The following is a 20,782-nucleotide window of genomic DNA, read 5'->3' on the forward strand; positions in this document are numbered from 1 at the left end:
CTGGGACTACAGGTGCGCACCACCACGCCTGGCTAATTTTTTGTATTTTAGTAGAGACAGGGTTTCACCATTGTCCAGGCTGGTCTCGAACTCCTGACCTCAGGCAATCTGCCCTCAGGCTCCCAGCCTCAGGGTCATTTTTTTGTGTTGTACTTACTATGGGCCTAGACAAATGTATCATAATATGTATAATACCATCATTCTAGTATCATACAAATAGATTTGTGCCCTGAAACCCACTGTCCTCCACCTATTCCCTCTCTTCCTCCCCTGAGCCCTGGCAGGCAACCACTGATTTTTTTAAATTTTATTTTATTTTATTTTATTTTATTTTATTTTTGAAACAGAGTCTCGCTCTGTCACCAGGCTGGAGTGCAGTGGTGAGATCTCAGCTCACTGCAACCTCTACCTCCTGGGTTCAAGTGATTCTCCTGCCCCAGCCTCCTGAGTAGCTGGGACTTACAGGTGCATGCCACCTTGCCCAGGTAATTTTTGTATTTTTAGTAGAGATGGGGTTTCACTGTGTTGGCCAGGATGGTCTCAATCTCCTGACCTCGTGATCCACCCACCTCGGCCTCCCAAAGTGCTGGGATTACAGGCATGAGCCATTGTGCCTGGCCGATCCTTTTATTGTCTCTCTAGTTTTGCCTTTTCCAGATTGTCTTACACGAATCATACAGTAGGCAGCCTTCTCAGACTGGCTTTTTTCTTTTAGCAATTTGCATTTCTGGTTCCTCATTGGGGAGCCACAGCCATGTCTGAGGATGGACTGGCCTTGCCATGGGACAGGGTTATGTGCCCAACATTCCCCTCTGTGATTTTTTTTTTTTAGAGACAGGGTCTTGTTCTGTTGCCCAGGCTGGCATGCAGTGGTGTGATCATGGCTCACCGCAGCCTCAACCTCCTGGCCTCAAGTGATCCTCCTGCTTCAGCCTCCCAAGTAGCTGGGACTACAGGCACACGTCACGACACCTGGCTGATATTCATATTTTTTGTAGAGACGAGGTCTTGCTATGTTACCGAGGCTGATCTTGAATTGCTGGGCTCAAGCGATCCTCCCACCTCAGCCTCCCAAAGTCCTGGGATTGCAGGTGTGAGCCACCGTGCCTGGCCTCTAACATCTCTATCTTTCATAGCTTTATTGAGATGTAATTCATGTAGTGTGAAATGTACCATTTTAGTGTACGATTCAGTGATTTTTAGTATATTTACAACATTGTGCAACTATCACCACTAATTCTACAATATTGTCATCACTTCCCCAAAATATCCTGTACCCATTAGCAGTCACTCCCCATTCCTCCCCCCACCAGGCCCAGGCAACCACCAATCTATGTTCTGCCTATAGATTGATCTATTGTGGACGTTTTATACACATGGAATCCTACACTACATGGTTCTTTGTGTCTGGCTTCTTCCATGTAGCATGTTTTCAAGGTTCATCCATGTTGTAACAAGAATGTAACAGAACATAAAAGGCCAAGTTATATTCCGTTGTGTGGATAGACCACATTTTGATTTTTCCATTCATCTGCTGACAGACACTTGGTTGTTTCCACCTTTTGGTTACTGTGAATAGTGCAGTTAGGAACACTAACATTTCTTTCTTTCTTTTGAGACAGTCTCACTCTGTCACCCAGGCTGGAGTGCAGTGGCACCATCTCGGCTCACTACAACCTCCGCCTCGTGGGTTCAAGCAATTCTCCTGTCTCAGCCTCCTGTGCAGGTGGGACTACAGGTGCACGCCATCACGCCCTGCTAATTTCTGTATTTTTAGTAGAGACAGGGTTTCATCAAGATGGTCAGGCTGGTCTTGAACTCCTGACCTCAGGTGATCCACCTATCTCAGCCTCCCAAAGTGCTAAAATTGCAGGTGTGAGCCACCGCACCTGTCCTAACATTTCTTTTCTTTTCTTTTTTTTTTTTTTTTTTTTTTTTGAGACAGAGTCTCGCTCTGTCTCCAGGCTGGAGTGCAGTGGCGCAATCTTGGCTCACTGCAACCTCTGCCTCCCAGGTTCAAGTGATTCTCCTGCCTCAACCTCCCAAGTAGCTGAGATTACAGGTGCCCACCACCATCCGTGGCTAATTTTTTTGTATCTTTAGTAGAGGCGGGGTTTCACCATGTTGGCCAGGCTGGTCTCAAACTCCTGACCTTGTGATTCGCCCGTCTCAGCCTCCCAAAGTGCTGAGATTACAGGCATGAGCCACTGCGCCCATTCTAACGTTTCTTTTTGTCTCATTTCTCTTTGTGGCTAATTATTAAGGTAATATAAACTTGCATTAATAAATTTAATGAGAAAGTGTGTAGGCTATGTGTGGCAGCTCACATCTGTAATCCCAACACTGGGAGGCTGAGGCAGGAGAATCTCTTGAGCCCAGGATTTCAAGATCAACCTGGGCACTACAGCAAGACCTCGTCTCTACTTAAAAACAAACAAACAAACAAACAAAACAAAAACAAATCATGACCAGCCTGGCCAACATGGTGAAAACTCATCTTTACTAAAAATACAAAAATTATTCGGGCATGGTGGCGGGCGCCTATAATCCCAGCTACTCGGGAGGCTGAGGCAGGAGAATCACTTGAACCTGGGAGGCGGAGGTTGTGGTGAGCCAAAATCGCGCCACTGCACTCCAGTCTGGGCGACAGAGTGAGACTCCGTCTCAAAAAATAAATAAATTTTGTTCTTTTTTAAAAAAGCAAAAAAAATTAGCCAGATGTAGTGATGCGTGCCTATACTCTCAGCTCCTTGGGAGGCTGAGGTGGGAGCCCAGGAGGTCAAGGCTGCAGTGAGCAGTGATCACACCACTGCACTGCTGCCTCAACAGCAGAGTGAGACCCTGACTCTTTTAAAAAAAAGGTGTTTAATGTAAAAAATAAGACTCTGTTGCATTTCTTTTATTCTCCATTGGTAACCACACATGAACACACAGTTATGTTGTTGTATGTTTATTTTTTTAAAAATAGGCTGGGTGTAGTGGCTTACCCCTGTAATCCTAACACTTGGGAGGGAGGCCAAGGTGAGCCAATTACTTGAGCCCAAGAGTTCAAGACTAGCCTGGGCCACATAACAAAACCCCATCTCTACTAAAAATATAAATATTACCCAGGTGTGGTGGTGCACACCTGTAGTCCCAGCTACTAGGCAGACTGAGGTGAGAAGATCACCTGAGCCCAGGGAGGTTGAAGTTGCAGTGAGCCGTGATTTTGCCAGTGCTCTTCAGACTGGGCAATGGAGTGAGACCCTGTCACCCTTCCCCCTACCCTATAAAGGAGTATATAGTGCATATTCTACAAGCTTTCCTTCTTTTTTTTTTTTTTTTTCTTGAGATGAGGTCTCACTCTGTTGCCCAAGCTGGAGGGCAATAGTGCGATCTCAGCTCACTGCAACCTCCACCTCCCCGGTTCAAGCGATTCTTCTGCCTCAGCCTCCCGAGTAGCTGGGACTACAGGCACGTGCCACCATGCCCAGCTAATTTTTGTATTTTTAGTAGAGATGAGGTTTCACTGTGTTGGCCAGGCCAGTCTCGAACTCCTGACCTCATGATCCACCTGCCTTGGCCTCCCAAAGTGCTGGGATTACAGGCATGAGCCACTGCACCTGGCCCAAGCTTTCCTTCTTTTTACGGAATATCTTGGGCCATCTTTCTGTGTCAGTTAGTTCTCAGATCTATTAGTGACAATAGAATATATCGGATGCACCGTAATAATTTTAACCAACCCCTCTATTGATTTATACTTAGAATTGCTTCCATCTTTTGCCTTTACAAAATGCTCCCCAGCCTGGGCAACAAGGGAAACCCTGTCTCTACTAAAAATGCAAAAATTAGCCCAGCATAGTGGTGCATGCCTATAGTCCCAGCTAACTCGGGAGGCTGAGGTGGGAGGATCGTTTGAGCGTGGGAGGCATAGGTTGCAGTGAGCAGAGATCACACCACTGCACTCTAGCCCGGGTGACAGAGTGAGACCCCATTTCAAAAACAAAAATACAAAAAAAAAAGATACTCCCTAGTGAATATCCTTGTTCATTTCTCTTTGTGCATATGTAGAATAAATTCCTAGAAGTTAAATAGCTGGGCCAAAGGGTCTGAGCATATAATTTTTGAGCAATATTAATAAACCACTTGCTCTAAAGGCTGTACCAGCCTGTAATCCTTCTAACAGTGTATGTAACAGTCTCTTGCTATCAGTGTATTTTCTTCCTAAACTTTTTGGTAATCTTACAGTTGAAAAGTAAAAATTGATTTGATGTCCTTTTCTCTGATACGCTGAGGAAGTTGGGCCTTTTTGGTGTTTTCTGCTATTGGCCCTGTGTGTTTCCTCTTCTGATCTTGCTTACTCATGACCTTGGTCCGTTTCCCAGTTGTCTTGTTGCCTGCATAATTCTAAGCCTGAAGCCTAGGAGAGGTCTGAATCTGATGCCTCCATAACTCTGGGTTCCTTCTCCCACAGGTGGATGAAACTCAGTTTAAGAAGATCCTCGGCTACATCAACACTGGGAAACAAGAGGGGGCGAAGCTGCTGTGTGGTGGGGGCATTGCTGCTGACCGTGGTTACTTCATCCAGCCCACCGTGTTTGGAGATGTGCAGGATGGCATGACCATCGCCAAGGAGGAGGTGAGCACCTGGGGCCGGTGTTCTGGGAACGTTTTTGGTGGGAGACGAGGTAAACAGTTCAGCCTGGCATCCTGCCACTGTCACCCATCTGCTGGCTTGGGGCCAGATCTGGAGTTAATGCCCAGAACCGGTGCCCATAACAAGTTATTCATAGTATGTATCTGATCTTGTCGCTCCTCTTCAGCTTGTACCCTCTGTCTGGGAGATCGTCTGCATTCCTTAGCATGGCCTGCAGGCCTTCGTGTCGTGGCCCTCAGAGCCAAGAGTCTAGGAATGACGTTGCCTGCTCCTTCCCATGACCTTTTTTTTTTTTCTTTTTTTTCAGTCAGAGTCTTGCTCTGTTGCCCAGGCTGGAGTGCAGTGGCATAATCATGGCTCCTTACAGCCTTGAACTCCTGGGCTCAAGTGATCCTCCCACCTCAGCCTCCTGAGTAGCTGGGACTACAGGTGCTCACCACCATGCCTGGCTAGTTTTTAAAAAAATTTTTAGTAGAGGCTGGGTGCAGTGGCCCATGCCTGTAATCCCAACACTTTGGGAAGCCGAGGCGGGTGGATCACATGAGGTCAAGAGTTCGAGACCAGCCTGGCCAACATGGCGAAACCCTGTCTCTATTAAAAGTAAGAAAAAATTAGCCCAGTGTGGTGGCACTTGCCTGTGATCCCAGCTACTCTGGAGGCTGAGGCAGGAGAATCACTTGAACCCGGGAGGCTGAGGTTGCAGTGAGCTGAGATCATGCCACTGCTCTCCAGCCTGGGTGACAGAGCAGGACTCCATCTCCAATTTTAGCCACGCCTGGCTAATTTTTGTATTTTTAGTAGAGACAGGGTTTCACCATGTTGATCAGGCTGGTCTCAAACTCCTGACTTTGTGATCTGCCCGCCTTGGCCTCCCAAAGTGCTGGGATTACAGGTGTGAGCCATCACACCCGGCTTATTTTTTGTTTTCTTTTTTTGAGATAGAGTCTCACTCTGTCGCCAGGCTGGAGTGCAGTGGCACGATCTCGGCTCACTGCAACCTCTGCCTCCCGGGTTCAAGCGATTCTCCTGCCTCAGCCCCTACTAATAGCTGGGATTACAGGCACGCACCACCACACCCAGCTAATTTTTCTTATTTTTAGTAAAGACAGGGTTTCACCATGTTGGCCAGGCTGGTCTCGAACTCCTGACCTCAGGTGATTCACCTGCCTCAACCTCCCAAAATGCTGGGATTACAGGTGTGAGCCATCATGCCCAGTCAGAATTTCTTTTTTTTTTTTTTCTTTTTCTTTTTTTTTTTAGTAAATACAAGGTCTCACTGTGTTTGACAGGCTGGACTCAAACTCCTAGACTCAAGCAGTTCTCCCACCTTGGCCTCCCAAAGTGCTGGGATTACAGGCATGAGCCACATGAGCCACAGTGCCCAGCTGACTTAAATTCTTTCACACTAAATCTACATGTCACGTGTGAATAACATACCTGGCAGAATTGTTTAGAAATGGGAAACTGTATGTAAAGCCCGGGGACCACAGGAGGAAGTTGGCCCCTGTTAGCTCCATTCCCTCTGTGTTCTGCTGAGCTTGATGACTGTTGTCTTCCCCTGGAACTGTTAGAGCATGGCTGGGGGCTCATCCCCCAATCTGGAATCATCTGTTCTGCTCTGCGAGAGCTCGATGGCAGGTGCCTCTGTGTTGCTGAAACCCCTACTCTGCTCTGTCCCTCCAGATCTTCGGGCCAGTGATGCAGATCCTGAAGTTCAAGACCATAGAGGAAGTTGTTGGGAGAGCCAACAATTCCACGTACGGGCTGGCCGCAGCTGTCTTCACAAAGGATTTGGACAAGGCCAATTACCTGTCCCAGGCCCTCCAGGCGGGCACCGTGTGGTAAGAGCCTTCCAGCAGCCCCTCACAACCCAACAGAGATTCCTCAAAGCCAGGGCCTTCTGGAATCCAGTGGTCACCATCCTGGAATTTGGGGAGCTGGGCTCAGTTTCTCCTGGGTCAGGGTGTGATGTTGATTTGAGAGGTCCTGCTACCTCACCTCCGAGGGATCAAGCTTCTCTGTGGTGCAAACGCCCTGCACCTGTCCTTGGCAGGCAGCTGGGTGGTGGGCCTCCTCCCCAGCTGCCTCAGGGCAGGAGACCAGAGCAGAGGGACCCGTGATTGTGACACTGATCCTAAAAACTTAGCCCCCACTTCACACTTAGCCCCACTAGGATGGCTATATATTTACTATTTTATTTATTTTTAGTTTTATTTTTTGAGACAGAAAAAAATACTCCACCCAGGCTGAAGTGCTGTGGGGTGCGATTATAGCTCACTGCAGCCTTGAACTCCTGGGCTCAAGCAATCCTCCCACCTCTGCCTCCTGAGTAGCTGGGACCACAGGTCTGTACCACCACACCTGGCCAATTAAAAACAATTTTTTTTGTAGAGATGAGATCTTGCCACGTTGCCCGGGCTGGGCATAATAAATATAAAAAATATATATATTTTTATATAATATATTTTATATAATATATAAATATATATAATATATAATATATAAAAATATATATTTATATATAATATAAAAATATATACATATTTATATGATATATAAAAATAAAAAAAATATATATATAGGCCGGGCGCGGTGGCTCAAGCCTGTAATCCCAGCACTTTGGGAGGCCGAGGCGGGCGGATCACGAGGTCAGGAGATCGAGACCATCCTGGCTAACATGGTGAAACCCCGTCTCTACTAAAAATACAAAAAACTAGCCGGGCGTGGTGGCGGGCGCCTGTAGTCCCAGCTACTCGGAGGCTGAGGCAGGAGAATGGCCTGAACCTGGGAGGCGGAGCTTGCAGTGAGCCGAGATCGCGCCACTGCACTCCAGCCTGGGTGACACAGCGAGACATACAAATACAAAAAAAAAAAAAAAAATATATATATATATATATATATATATTTTTAAGTATTGGTAAGGATATGAAGAAATTAGATCCCTCCTGTGTTGCTGATGGGAATGGAAAATGGCACACTCATTGTGGAAAATAGTTTGGGAGCTCCTCAAAAAGTTAAACATGAAGCCCCCATATGACCCAGCAATTCCACTCCTAGGTATTTATCCAAGAGAAAGAAAAACACACACCCACATAAAAACGTGTATATGAATCTTCACAGCAGCATTATTTATAACAGTCAAAAGGTGAACACAACCCAAATGTCCATCAGTAGATGAATGGATACAGAATGTGATCTGTCCATGCAATGAAATGTGACTCAGCCACAGAAAGGAATGAAGTAAGTAACTGTATGAGTCTGTTCTCACACTGCTGGTAAAGGCATTCCAGAGACTGGGTAATTTTTAAAGGAAAGAAGTTTAATGGACTCACACAGTTCCACGTGTGGGAACTGGGGAGGCCTCACAATCGTGGTGGAAGGTGAAAAGCACATCTCACGTGGGGGCAGACAAGAGAAGAGAACTTGTGCAGGGAAACTCCCCTTTATAAAACCATCAGATCTTGTGAGACTTACTCACTATCACAAGACTAGCATGGGAAAGACCTGGCCCCATGATTCAATTACCTCCCACAACATGTGGGAATTGTGGGAGCTACAATTCAAGATGAGGTTTGGGTGGGGACACAGCCAAACCATGTCAGTAGCCATGCATGCAATAGCATGGATTAATCTTGAACATAGCATTGAGTGAAAGAACCCAGACTGTCTGGGCATGGTGGCTCACATCTGTAATTATAGCTCACTGCAGCCTTGAACTTCTGGGCTCAAGCAATCCTCCCACCTCTGCCTTTGGTAGGCCAAGGTTGAAAGGGTGGCCTGCCCCTCCATACCTGTGGGCGTTTCTCGTTAGGTGGAATGAGAGACTTGAGAAAAGAAATGAGACACAGAGACAAAGTATAGAGAAAGAAAAAGTGGGCCCAGGGGACCGGTGCTGAGCATACAGAGGACCCACGCCGGCACCGGTCTCTGAGTTCCCTCAGTATTTATTGATCATTATCTTCACCATCTTAGAAAAAGGGAAATGGCAGGATAATGGGATCATCATAGGGAGAAGGTCAGCAGTAAGACATATAAATAAATAAAAACTGTGACATGAATAGTTTTAAGGAAAAGTGCTGTGCCTTGATACACATATGCAAACATCTCCATAAACCTTTTTAGTGCATAAAGAGCAGCATTGTCACTAGCACGTCCCACCTTCAGCCCTAAGGCGGTTTTCTCCTTTCTCAGTAAACAGAACATACAATCGGATTTTACACCAACATGTTTCATTGCCCAGGGACGGGCAGGAGACAGATGCTTTTCTCTATCTCAACTGCCAAGAGGCCTTCTTTCCTCTTATACTAGTCCTCTTCAGCACAGACCCTTCACGGGTGTCAGGCTGGGGGATGATCAGGTCTTTCCCTTCCCACGAGGCCATATTTCAGACTATCACAGGGGGAGAAACCTTGGACAATACCTAGCTTTCCTAGGCAGAGGTCCCTGCGACCTTTGGCAGTGTACGTGTCCCTGGGTACTTGGGATTAAGAGAATGGTGATGACTTTTCACAAGCATACTGCTTTCAGGCATTTGTTTAACAAAGCACACCCTGCACAGCCCAAAATCCGTTAAACCTTGAGTCACCACAGCACATGTCTCTTGCAAGGACAAGGTTGGGGGTAGGGTCACAGATTAACAGCATCTCAAATACACAACAAAATGGAGTCTCTTATGTCTACTTCTTTCTGTATAGACACAGTAACAGTCTGATCTTTCTTTTCCCCACAGCGGTGGGTAGGTCACTTGATCAGGAGTTTGAGACCAGCCTGGCCAACATGGTGAAACCCTATCTCTACTAAAAATACAAAACTTAGCTGACAGTGGTGGCAGGTGCCTGTAGTCCCAGCTACTTGGGAGGCTGAGGCAGGAGAATCGCTTGAACCTGGGAGGCGGAGGTTGCAGTCAGTGATCATGCCACTGCACCCCAGCCTGGGCAACAGAGTGGAGACGCCAAAAAAAAAAAAAAAAAAAGAACCCAGACATGAGGGCCACATACTGTGTGATTCCATTTACAGTATTATAAATATCTAGAGTAGGCGAATCCATAGAGACAGAAAGTACATTAGTGGTTGCCAGGGGCTGGGGCAGGAAGGAATGGAGAGTGCCTGCTTCCCAGGCATAGGGCTTCTTTCAGTGTGATAGAAATGTTCTGCAATTAGACAGTGGTGATGGTCGCACAACACTGTGAATATTCTATCAACCAGTGATTGTACACTTTAAAATGGTGAATTTTAGGCTGGGTGTGGTGGCTCACCCCTGTAATCCCAGCACTTTGGGAGGCTGAGGTGGACAGATCACAAGGTCAGGAGATTGAGACCATCTTGGCCAACATGGTGAAATCCCGTCTCTACTAAAAATACAAAAATTAGGCCTGGGTGCAGTGGCTCACACCCTTAATCCCAGCGCTTTGGGAGGCCAAGGTGGGTGGATCATGATGTCAGGAGTTCAAGACCAGCCTGACCAACATGGTGAAACCCCGTTTCTACTAAAAATACACAAATTAGTGGGGCATGGTGGTGCGCGCCTGTAATCCCAGCTACTCAGGAGGCTGAGGCAGGATAATCACTTGAACCCAGGAGGTAGAGGTTGCAGTGAGCTGATATCATGCCACTGCACTCCAGCCTGGGTGACAGAGCAAGACTCTGTCTCAAAAAAAAAAAAAAAAAAAAAAAAAATTAGCTGGGCTGGGTGGCAGGCGCCAGTAGTCCCAGCTACTCAGGAGGCTGAGTCAGGAGAGAACATGGAACCCGGGAGGAGCCTGTGAGCTGAGATCCAACTACACTGCACTCGCCCATGACAGGGGGTGAGACTCCATCTCAAAAAAAAAAAAAAAAAAAAAAGAAAAGAAAAGAAAAAATAGGCCAGGCATGGTGGCTCACACCTGTAATCCCAGCATTTTGGGAGGCCAAGGCGGGCAGATCACGAAGTCAAGAGTTCAAGACCAGCCTGACCAACATGGTGAAACCCTGTCTCTACTAAAAATAGAAAAATTAACTGAGCATGGTGGCATGCACCTGTAATCCCAGCTACTCAGGAGGCTGAGGCAGGAGATTCGCTTGAACCTGGGAGGCGGAGGTTGCAGTGAGCCGAGCTCACACCACTGCACTCCAGTCTAGGCGACAGAGCGAGACTCCACCTCAAAAAATAATAATAATAAAAATAAATAAATAAATACATAAATAAAATGGTGAATTTTAAATTCAAATAAAATTTAATAATTTTTTTAATGGCAAAAAAAAAAAAAGAAAAGAAACCCATCCAGGTGCAGTGGCTCACACCAGTAATCCCAGTGCTTTGGGAGCCTGAGGCAGGAGAATTACTTGAGGCCAGGAGTTCGAGACCAGCCTGGGCAACACAGACCCCCCCATCGCTACAAAAAATAAAAGATAAAAAAATTAGCCAGCCATGGTAGCACATTCCTGTAGTCTTACCTACTTGGGAGGCTGTGGCAGGAGGATCACTGGAAGCCAGGAGTTGGAGAACAGCCTGGATAACATAGTGAGACCCTGTCTCTTAAAAAAAAAAAGTTGGCCGGGCGCGGTGGCTCAAGCCTGTAATCCCAGCACTTTGGGAGGCCGAGACGGGCGGATCACGAGGTCAGGAGATCGAGACCATCCTGGTTAATATGGTGAAACCCCGTCTCTACTAAAAAGTACAAAAAACTAGCCGGGCGAGGTGGCGAGCGCCTGTAGTCCCAGCTACTCGGGAGGCTGAGGCAGGAGAATGGCGTGAACCCGGGAGGCGGAGCTTGTAGTGAGCTGAGATCTGGCCACTGCACTCCAGCCTGGGCGACAGAGCGAAACTCCGTCTCAAAAAAAAAAAAAAAAAGTTATTTCCAGGCGTGTTTGCGCATGCCTGTAGTCCAGCTGCTCGGAAAGCTGAGGCAGGAGAATCTCTTGAACCCCAGATGTGGAGGTTGCAACGAGCCGAGATCATGCCATGGCAACTCCAGCCTGGGTAACAGAGAAAGATTACATTTCAAAAAAAAAATTTTTTTTAAGTTAAAAATAAAATACAGACTTTGGGGCAATACAGGGGATCCTGGGAGTGTAACCCATAACCCCCAAGAGTGACTTCTGCAATCTCATTTCAAATTACAGGGTCAACTGCTATGATGTGTTTGGAGCCCAGTCACCCTTTGGCGGCTACAAGATGTCGGGCAGTGGCCGGGAGCTGGGCGAGTACGGCCTGCAGGCATACACTGAAGTGAAAACTGTGAGTGTGGGACCTGCCGGGGGCTCAGGGCCTGTTGGGGGTTCAGGGTCTGCTGGTGGCTCGGAGCCTGCTGGAGGATCGGGGTCTGTTGGAATCTCGGGGCCTGCCAGGGGTTTAGGGTCTGCTGGGCAGGCCACCTTTTGGCCTTTCCCTCATGCTTGAGGCCATCAGCGTTTCCTACTAATTTCCCATTTTAAGCCTGAGAAGTGACAAGAGAGGGTAAAGACCCAGCCTCTGCTCTGTCCCATGAGAAATACCGAGGTACATGCCCCAGCCAGCCCTATGTGGTCATTTGCTGGGCTTCGTTATATGCCAAGGCCTATAGAGCCTGAGAAGAGGGAGAGACCTCAGGGGGTGGAGCCAAGAGGAAAAGCTTATAGTAAGAATCAGCTGGCCAGGCGCCGTGGCTCACACCTGTAATCCCAGCACTTTGGGAGGCCAGTGTGGGTGGATCACGAGGTCAGGAGTTCAAGACCAGCCTGACCAACATGGTGAAACCTTGTCTCTACTAAAAATACAAAAATTAGCCAGACGTGGTGGTGTGCGCCTGTAATCCCGGCTACTCGGGAGGCTGAGGCAGGAGAATCATTTGAACCCGGGAGGCGGAGGTTGCAGTAAGCCAAGATTGTGCCATTGCACTCCAGCCTGGGTAACAGAGCAAGACCCCATCTCAAAAAAAAAAAAAGAGAGCTATTAGGTTGGAATGGAGCAATTCCCACAGTAATAAAAATATTTTTAAATAAATAATAAAAAAATAAGCTATTAGGCATGAGATATCAAGGCCCATAACCATACCCATCTCCTTTGATTTGCAACTTCAATGATTGGAATATAGCCTGAAGGACTCATCAGAAATAAAAGAAAGCGTTCCTTCCATAAATGTTCTTCACTGCTTTATCTCTAAGAAGGGAAAATCAGATGTAACCTTAATGCCCAATAAATTATGGAACACCCCGTTCAAGGAGTAACAGGTATCTGTTACAGATGTTTTTGTAGAATATTTGATATGGAAAATGCTTAGCCTTTAAAGTAAAAACAGTATACAAACTAATATATATTCAATATAAGCGAATTTTTGGAATATATGTACATAGATACTCAGATACATTTACTTATAAATATAAAAAAAGACAGGAAAAAGTGGAGTGTGGTGGTGCATGCCTTTAGTTCCAGCTACTTGGGAGGCCGAGGTGGGAGGATCGCTTGAGCCACAAGTTTGAAGCCAGCCTGGAAAATGGGTTGAGAAGGCTTTCCAGGATTGAAATCACCAGGCTGGAGTGCACTGGTGCCATCACAGCTCACTGCAGCCTCCACCTCCTGGGCTGAAGTGATCCTCGCATCTCAGTCTCCCAAGTAGCTGGGACTACAGGTGCACATCACCATTCCCGACTAATTTTTTTATTTCTTGTAGAGATGGGGTCTCACTATGTTACCCAGGCTGGTCTCAATCTCCTGGGGTCAAGTGATTCTCCTGCCTTGGTCCCAAAGTGCTGGGATTATAGGCGTGAGCTACCACACCCAGCCTGGCTCTCAGTTTTGTAAGTCGAAAAACTTGGACAGGCCAAATTAAAGAGTCGTGTTTGCCAATTTCATAAGAGACTAATTTGGCAATGTAGCGAGACACCATCTTATTAAAAACAAAATGGCCAGGCGCAGTGGCTTACACCTATAATCCAAGCACTTTGGAAGGCCGAGGTGGGTGGATCACGATGTCAAGAGATCCAGACCATCCTGGCCAACATGGTAAAACCCTGTCTCTACTAAAAATACAAAAATTAGCTGGGCATGACGGTGCGCGCCTATAGTCCCAGCTACTTGGGAGGCTGAGGCAGGAAAATCGCTTGAACCTGGGAGGCGGAGGTTGCAGTGAGCCAAGATTGCACCACTGCACTCCAGCCTGGCGACAGAGGAAGACTCAAAAAAAACAAAATAGGCTGGGCGCAGTGGCTCACACCTGTAATCCCAGTACTTTGGGAGGCTGAGGCGGGCAGATCACGAGGTCAAGAGATTGAGACCATCCTGGCTAACATGGTGAAACCTCGTCTCTATTAAAAACACAAAAACAAAATTAGCCGGGTGTGGTGGTGGGAGCCTATAGTCCCAGCTACTCTGGAGGCTGAGGCGGGAGAATGGCGTGAACCTGGGGGGTGGAGCTTGCAGTGAGCCAAGATCATGCCACTGCACTCCAGCCTGGGTGACAGAGCAAGACTCTGTCTAAAAAAAAAAAAAAACAGGGAAATACACTAAAGTGAAAATGAGTTTCTACCTACCGTGAATACTAATTATAGTTTAACCAGAAAACATAAGCACAAGTGATGTTTAAGGAAGAGGTAAATGGGTTGAGCTGGCCTTTCCAGGATTGGAAAAGAGGAGGCTCAAGGCAAGCCTGCCAGCTGTGGAGCAGGTGAGAAAAGGCAAACAGGACTCATTCAGGGCTACAGTGCCAAGCCTGAGACTGGAGAGGCCGAGGACACACCCTGTGTTTCTGAATAGCTCACTGGAATCAACTAAACGTGTTTGCTTGTTTAATGTGGAAACTTTCCAATCTATGCAAAGAATAGGTATAAAGGTAGAATGAGACCAGGCACAGTGGCTTATGCCTGTAATCCCAAGCATTTTGGGATGCCGAGGTGGGCGGATCACTTGAGGTCAGGAGTTCAAGACCAGCCTGGTCAACATGGTGAAACCCCGTCTCTACTAAAAATGCAAAAATTGGCCAGACTGGTGACAGGCTTCTGTGGTCCCAGCTACTTAGGAGGCTGAGACAAGAGTTGTCTGAACCTGGGAGGCAGAGGTTGCAGTGAGCTGAGATCATGCCACTATACTCCAGCCTGGGCAACAGAGCAAGACTCTATCTCAAAAAACAAACAAACAAACAAAACAGTAGAATGAGCCCCTGTGTCCCCACCATAAAGCTATAACAAAGACCAGCTCACAGTCAGTCTTGTTTCCTATATGCCCTACCCACTTCCCAGCATGTACACTTCATCCACTGCCCGAGCAGAGCCCACAGCAGCAGGAGATGGCCATGTGAGTGGACAGCCTGTGCTGGGCTTTGACTTATGGCATTGGATAAAAGGTCCAACTTCAGTTGATGGAGACTCTTAAATCTTGGCACATGACTAGTGTTAAGGAGGCGACGTCCAGGATGGCCACATGACAGGGTGGTATCTAAGCTGATATACCTGAAGGATGAGTGGAAGTTGATTTGGTGAAGGGAGGAAGAGAATAACGTTCTAGACGAAGAGCATGACTTCTGGAAAAGCTGCGATGGTGAGAAATACGGCTCTTCCAGGAACTGCAGGAAAGTTGCTGGTGGTGGAAGATGTAGTGGTTAGTGGGGAGAGAGCAGGGCCAGAATACATAGGCCCTTGTTGGCCATGATGTGGGGTTTGATGTCTTTGATAATAGAGTTTGATCTCAGCTATGGGAGCATTTTTAGTAGAAGAATTACGTGGCTCAATTTTTTTTCTTTTTTTTCCTGAGACAGAGTCTCGCTCTGTTGCCCAGGCTGGAGTGCAGTGGCATGATCTTGGCTCACTGCAACCTCCGCCTCCCGGGCTCAACGGATTCTCATGCCTCAGCACTTGAGTAGCTGGGATTACAGGCACCTGCCACCACATCTGGCTGATTTTTTGTATTTGTAGAGATGGGGTTTCACCATGTTGGCCAGGCTGATCTTGAACTCCTGACCTCAAGTGATCTACCTGCCTCGGCCTCCCAAAGTTCTGGGATTTACAGGTGTGAATCACTGTGCCTGGCCTGCTCAATTTGTATTTTTAAAAGATTGCTCTGCTTAATCTATAGAGACAGAAACTTATTACTGGTTGTCCAGGGCATGGGGAATGGGGAGTGGCTGTTCATGGGTGCAAGATTGCTTTTGGAGATGATACAGATGTTCTAAAATTGAAGTATGATGATGATTGCACAACTTAAAATATTCTAAAAGCAATTACACTTGATTGTGCATAAATCATATCTCAAGAAAGTTGTTTAAAAATTTAAGAAAGGCCGGGCGCGGTGGCTCAAGCCTGTAATCCCAGCACTTTGGGAGGCCGAGGCGGGTGGATCACGAGGTCAGGAGATCGAGACCATCCTGGCTAACATGGTGAAACCCTGTCTCTACTAAAAATACAAAAAACTAGCCGGGCAAGGTGGCGGGCGCCTGTAGTCCCAGCTACTCGGAGGCTGAGGCAGGAGAATGGCGTAAACCCGGGAGGCGGAGCTTGCAGTGAGCCAAGATCGCGCCACTGCACTCCAGCCTGGGTGACACAGGGAGACTCCATCTCAAAAAAAAAAAAAAAAAAAAAAATTTAAGAAAGCGACCAGGCGCCGTGGCTCATGCCTGTAATCCCAGCACTTTGGGACGCCGAGGCAGGTGAATTGCCTGAGGTCAGGAGTTCGAGACCAGCCTGACCAACAAGATGAAACTCCGTCTCTACTAAAAATACAAAAATTAGCCAAGCTTGGTTGCAGGTGCCTGTAGTCCCACCTACTCGGGAGGCTGAGACAGGAGAATTGCTTGAACCTGGGAGGCGGAGGTTGCAGTGAGCTGAGATCGTGCCACTGCACTCCCGCCTGGGCAACAGAGTGAGACTCCATCTCAAAAAAAAAAAAAAAAAAAATATGTAAGAAACGTCACTCTGTTTGCCATAGGGAGAATGGACCATCTGGTAAGAGGGGGGATGAGGGAGCTGTCAGGAGACTGCTCCAAGGAAAAAGATGATGGTGGTCTGGATTGGAGTGGTGCAGTGCAGGTGGAGAAAAGAGGGTATATGTGGCCGGGCGCGGTGGCTGAAGCCTGTAATCCCAGCACTCTGGGAGGCCGAGGTGGGCGGATCACGAGGTCAGGAGATCGAGACCATCTTGGCTAACACGGTGAAACCCCGTCTCTACTAAAATACACAAAATTAGCCGGGCGCGGTGGCGGGCGCCTGTAGTCCCAGCTACTCGGGAGGCTGAGGCAGGAGAATGGCGTAAACCCGGGAGGCGGAGCTTGCAGTGAGCTGAGATCCGGCCACTGCGCTCCAGCCTGGGCGACAGAGCAAGACTCCGTCTCAAAAAAAAAAAAAAAAAAAAAAAGAAAAGAGGGTATATGTAACGGGAAGCCAGGAGTAGGATTGGTGACTCTGGATATGGAGAGGAAAAGCAAAACTAGGAATCAAAGGTGGTGCTCAGGTTTACAAGGAGGGGTTGAGTGGTGACGCCAGTCCTATGATAGAGAACACTGAAGTACTGTGGTTCTCTTTAGGGTTGTGTTTGAGGTACCTGTCCAAACCCAAGAGGTGATGTGGAGAACACATGTAGGGAGATGGGCTTGGAGCTCCAGGGGCAAGACCCAGATTTGAAATAGAAATTCTGACATCATTGGCCTATAACTGTTCATCAAAATTGTAGTTACAGGCCACGTGTGGTGGCTCACGCCTGTAATCTCAGCACTTTGGGAGGCCCAGACAGGCGGAACACTTGAGCCCAGGAGTTCAAGACAAGCCTGGGCAACATAGTGAGACCCCACCTCTAATAAAAATACAAAAAGTTAGCCGGGTGTTATGGTGCATGCCTGTAGTTCTAGCTACTTGGGAGGCTGAGGTGGGAGGATTGCTTGAGCCAGGAGGTCAAGGCTGTAGTGAGCTGTAATTGCACTCCTACACTCCAGCCTGGGGGAAAAAAAAGAAAAGCCCTTTCTGCTCACACTCAGTCAGCAACTAGCTGAGAATGCCTACAGATCACAGGCAAACAGGAAGATCTAACAGTTCTCTGTCCCCCTTACAGATCACAGTCAAAGTGCCTCAGAAGAACTCATAAGAACCATGTGGGCTTTCTCCCTCAGCCATTGATGGAAAGTTCAGCAAGATCAGCGACAAAACCAAGAAAAATGATCCTTGCGTGCTGAATATCTGAAAAGAGAAATTCTTCCTACAAAATCTCTTGGGTCAAGAAAGTTCTAGAATTTGAATTGATAAACATGGTGGGTTGGCTGAGGGTAAGAGTCTATGAGAAACCTTTTAAATGACAACAATACTGCTAGCTTTCAGGGTGCATTTTTAAAAAATAGATTCAAATGTCTTATCCTCTCTCTGAAACGCCTCCTGTAACTTGAGTTTATAGGGGAAGAAAAAGCCATTGTTTACAATTATATCAGCATCAAGGCAACTGCTACACCCTGCTTTGTATTCTGGGCTAAGATTCATTAAAAACAAGCTGCTCTCAACTTACTAGGTAACTCTTTGTCCATCTCAATAACCAAAGGAAGGCGGGGCATGGTGGCTCACCCCTGTAATCCCAGCACTTTGGGAAGCTGAGGCAGGTGGATCACTCAAGGTCAGGAGTTTGAGACCATCCTGGCCAACATAGTGAAACCCTGTCTCTGCTAAAAATACAGAAAGCAGCCAGGCATGGTGGCTGGCACTTATAAGCTACTTGGGAGGCTGAGGCAGGAAAACTGCTTGAACCTGGGAGATGGAGGTTGCAGTGAGTAGAGATCGTGCCACTGCACTCGAGACTGGGAGTCAGAGTGAGACTCCATCTCAACAAAAATAATAAAATAGCCTAAGGAAACACTGGCAGGCAGTAATGATATGGCACACTGGGTATGATTTCTGCTCCTCCTCCGCTGTGGGTAAACAGCTTCTGTTTCATGCATTTAGTTTTTTATTTTAATTACACCAATAATAATGTGCTTGAATGTTTCATGCATTTAACTTCTGGCCTGTTTACCCGTAGCAGGCTCTGAGATGTGCTCTAGAGACAAAACCTAAACATGATGCCCAAGATGGGGAGAGGTAAGCCAGAAAAGAGACACTGAATGTCCAGTGTTCTCAATTTTTTTTTTTTTTTTGGAGACAGGGTCTTGCTCTGTCTTCCATGCTGGAGTGCAGTGGCACAATCATAGCTCACTGCTGCCTCAACCTCCTGGGCTCAAGAGATCCTCCTGCCTCAGCTTCCTGGGCTAATGTTTGTATTTTTTGTGGAGATGGGGTTTTGTTATGTTGCCCAGGCTGTTTTCAAACTCCTGGACTCAATTGATCCTCCCGCCTCAGCCTTCTAAGGTGTTGGGATTACAGGCGTGAGCCATTGTGCCCAGTTCAGTTCTTAGTAAAAACTTGATCAGGCCAAATAAAAGTGACATTGACCAATTTCATAATAGATTGATTTGGCAACCAGATGTCAGTTTACTCAGTTTAAGTGAGATCTGTATCTTCAGTAATCAGACCTCTTGAGTCTCCCACCCAGAACACTATCTTCCTATAGTCAAGATACCTGTCAGAGGCCAGACACAGTGGCTCACACCTATAATTCCAGCACTTTGGGAGGCCAAGGCGGGCGGGTCACCTGAGGTTGGGAGTTCCAGACCAGCCTGACCAACAGGGAGAAACCCCATCTCTACTGAAAATACAAAAAAAAAAAAAAAAAACTAGCCAGGCATGGTGGCGCATGCCTGTAATCCCAGCTACTCGGGAGGCTGAGGCAGGAGAATCGCTTGAAACTGGGAGGTGGAGGCTGCAGTGAGTCAGGATTGCTCCATTGCACTCCAGCCTGGGCAACAAGAGTGAAACTCTGTCTCAAAATATAAATAAAATAAGAAAAAGAAGAAATGGAAGCTGGGTTCAAGAGGGCAATCGGCAGTCTCTACCATCATGTAAAACACCACTCTGTGATTTGACAGTCTTGACAATGTATTTTTTTTTTTTTTTTTTTTTTTTTTTGAGACCGAGTCTCAGTCTGTCGCCCAGGCTGGAGTGCAGTGACGTGATCTTGGCTCACTGCAACCTCTGCCTCTTAGGTTGGAGCAATTCTCCTGCCTCAGCCTCTTGAGTAGCTGGGATTATAGGTATGCACCATCATGCCCGGCTAATTTTTGTATTTTTAGTAGAGACGGGGTTTTGCCATGTTGGCTAGGCTGGTGTTGAAGGCCTGACCTCAGGTAATTCACCCACCTCTGCCTCCCAGAGTACTGGGATTACAAGCGTGAGCCACCGTTCCCGGCTGACTATGTATTTTCAATATACTCCCCAAACTACAGCAAACTCCTCTTTAACTACTCAGGATTTAGGGTGATACCCTCCTTATGCCTAACTTTATCACAAGCTTAACCCTCATCTCATTATATAGGATGAGATTACTTCTAGGAAGATTTTCTGTGTATGGAGAGTGCATCATTTAAGAATATTTTAGGTCAGGCACTGTGGCTCATGCCTGTAATCCCAGCACTTTGGGAAGCTGAGGTGGGTGATTTGCTTCAGCCCACGAGTTCAAGATCAGCCTGGCCAATATGGTGAAACCGCATCTCTACAAAAAAATACAAAAATTAGCCGGGTGTGGTGATGTGTGCCTGTGGTCCCAGCTACTCTGGAGGCTGAGGTAGGAGGATCACTTGAGCCCAGGAGGTCGAGGCTGCAGTGAGCTGTGATCGTGGCGCTTCACTGCAACCCAGAGTGAGACCCCATCTCTGAAAAAACCACAAAATACAAGAAAAGAATACTGCAAAGACCCTTGGTAGGGGTGAATTGGAAAAAGTAGAGAAATATAATATTTCTTGACTGCTGTACTCACTGTAACTGTGAGAGAATTGGCTCTTTTAACCAATGGATAAGAAAGGAAATATTAGCTATGAAGAAATGTCTATCATGTTGATTTTGACATCCTAGACACATTAATCTCCTTGCACTTTTAGTGACATTAGAACCTTAAGCAGCTGTCTGAAGTAAAAACAAAGCTCTCAGGTGATGAACCACCTAATCTCTCTGGGTATTTGGATATGCGTTAATCACAGGAGTATTAGGTGTAAAGCCACTGCTTCTGGGTAGAGCCTCCACTTCTGGCTGCACAGAGGGCACAGAGAGCTTTTCCTTCAGCCCGGAGAAGCTTCCTAAGTGTGGGCGCCACCTTGTGGGACACACATTGAACTAAGATGCTATTTCTCCGAGAAG

General features: G+C 47.0%; 1 protein-coding gene across 1 annotated transcript in view; it reads left to right on the top strand.

The window, feature by feature from the left end:
• ALDH2 (aldehyde dehydrogenase 2 family member) overlaps positions 1 to 18,067 on the top strand; it is a 42,893-nt gene extending 24,826 nt beyond the window's left edge. The window contains exons 10-13 of the mRNA XM_009181737.2: positions 4,454 to 4,618; positions 6,320 to 6,477; positions 11,738 to 11,852; positions 17,625 to 18,067. Coding sequence (XP_009180001.2) covers positions 4,454 to 4,618; positions 6,320 to 6,477; positions 11,738 to 11,852; positions 17,625 to 17,657 — 471 coding nt within the window. The 3' untranslated portion in view covers positions 17,658 to 18,067. The remainder of the gene's footprint in view (positions 1 to 4,453; positions 4,619 to 6,319; positions 6,478 to 11,737; positions 11,853 to 17,624) is intronic.
• Positions 18,068 to 20,782: the final 2,715 nt, after the last annotated feature.

This window comes from Papio anubis, chromosome 9 (genome assembly GCF_008728515.1).
Source record: "Papio anubis isolate 15944 chromosome 9, Panubis1.0, whole genome shotgun sequence".
Classification (NCBI taxonomy): domain Eukaryota; kingdom Metazoa; phylum Chordata; class Mammalia; order Primates; family Cercopithecidae; genus Papio; species Papio anubis.